Here is a 1330-nt window from a genome sequence, read left to right on the forward strand (position 1 = left end):
TACTAGTTTAAAATACCGTTTTTATACGAGACATTTCGACTATTTAATAAATGTATTTTTAGACATTATAAAAACGTATCGGCTAAACGTTTTTTAAACATTTATTAAACGTAGCTGTGTTGCTTGGGCAAGCAATCGTCTTTCCTGGATGTTCCGGTTCGAATACCACATCCCTGCTTCAAATGATTTGATTGCTAGATTTTATTCAGATTCTGTAACCTTGGATGCTACTTGAGTAACCGACAAATATACCTTGTCTACTTTGAATCCCACTTTTTGCGACGTTCTTTCGGTATATGCACAAAACATGGTGTTCCGAATACATGGAGACTTTTCACGTGTGCCTCTTTTTCTGTGAAAAGTTCGTACGGAGTTTTGCCCTGAACACTAGATGGCCCGGTTCGATTGAGTATAAATACTGCAGTATTAACCGCTTCCGCCCATAGAAACTTCGGCAACTCTTTGGATAAGCGCATCGTACGAGCAAGTTCGACTACCGTCCTGTTCGAACGTTCAGCATCCGTTCTGCTCAGGAGTGTACGGATTCGACATTGCAAGAGTAACACCATTCAGCTTTAACAACTTCCGAACTGCGTGATTGTCAAACTCCAATCCTCCGTCACATTGAAACGTTTTCACAGATCTTCCGCACTGAGTCTTGACCACCTGCAACATTTCATTAATCTTTTCAAAGGCTTCAGATTTTTCTTTCAGAAAATACACCAAGTGCAATCTGGAATAGTCGCATGTAAAACATAAAAAATATCTTGATCCACCAAGAGATGGCGTTTCCATGGGATTACACAGATCAGCATGCATAACCTCACCAGGTGATTCAGCACGTTGTCAGCGCAGTTGAAAACAGTTTTGATGTTGTTTCCCCTCAATGCAGGATCCATAAAATTGATCATCGTCGATAAAGTCAATTTGATTTTTCTTGAGAAATTTCCGCACATGAGCCTTATTTTGATGACCAAGACGTTCGTGCCATATATGTAGAGAATCTTTTGACGATACATTAGCTTCGCCTATTATGCATGTTTTCCGGTTGCTTCACACGGATCAACATCTTAAACAGTTGATCAGCACGCACACCACGAGCTTTGACGACACCGTCTTTTATGAACTCACAACTGTCTTTCGAAGAATTGAATTTCAAGCCTTTGTCCATAGCTGAAATCACAGAAAACAGATTCCGACGAGCAACCGGTACCCACATAAAACGAAAACCTCCAGTGGACGTCCATTAGACGTATTTCATGGAGATTCGGAACTTCCAGTGGATATCCATTAGACTTCCATTGGACGGCTACAGATCGGAAGAGCACAC

General features: G+C 41.0%; 1 protein-coding gene across 1 annotated transcript; it reads right to left on the reverse strand.

Annotated features, from left to right (window-relative positions):
• Positions 1 to 513: 513 nt before the first annotated feature.
• LOC105456149 lies at positions 514 to 1290 on the reverse strand. Its single transcript, XM_011699968.1, has 2 exons — positions 828 to 1290; positions 514 to 666 (listed from the first exon to the last, which is right to left on the reverse strand). Exons 1-2 carry the CDS (start codon positions 1017 to 1019, stop codon positions 514 to 516), a joined length of 345 nt encoding a protein of 114 aa, XP_011698270.1. The 5' UTR covers positions 1020 to 1290.
• Between the last annotated feature and the right edge of the window lie 40 nt (positions 1291 to 1330).

The sequence above is a fragment of the Wasmannia auropunctata genome, unplaced genomic scaffold (genome assembly GCF_000956235.1).
Source record: "Wasmannia auropunctata unplaced genomic scaffold, wasmannia.A_1.0 LD335743.1, whole genome shotgun sequence".
NCBI lineage: Eukaryota > Metazoa > Arthropoda > Insecta > Hymenoptera > Formicidae > Wasmannia > Wasmannia auropunctata.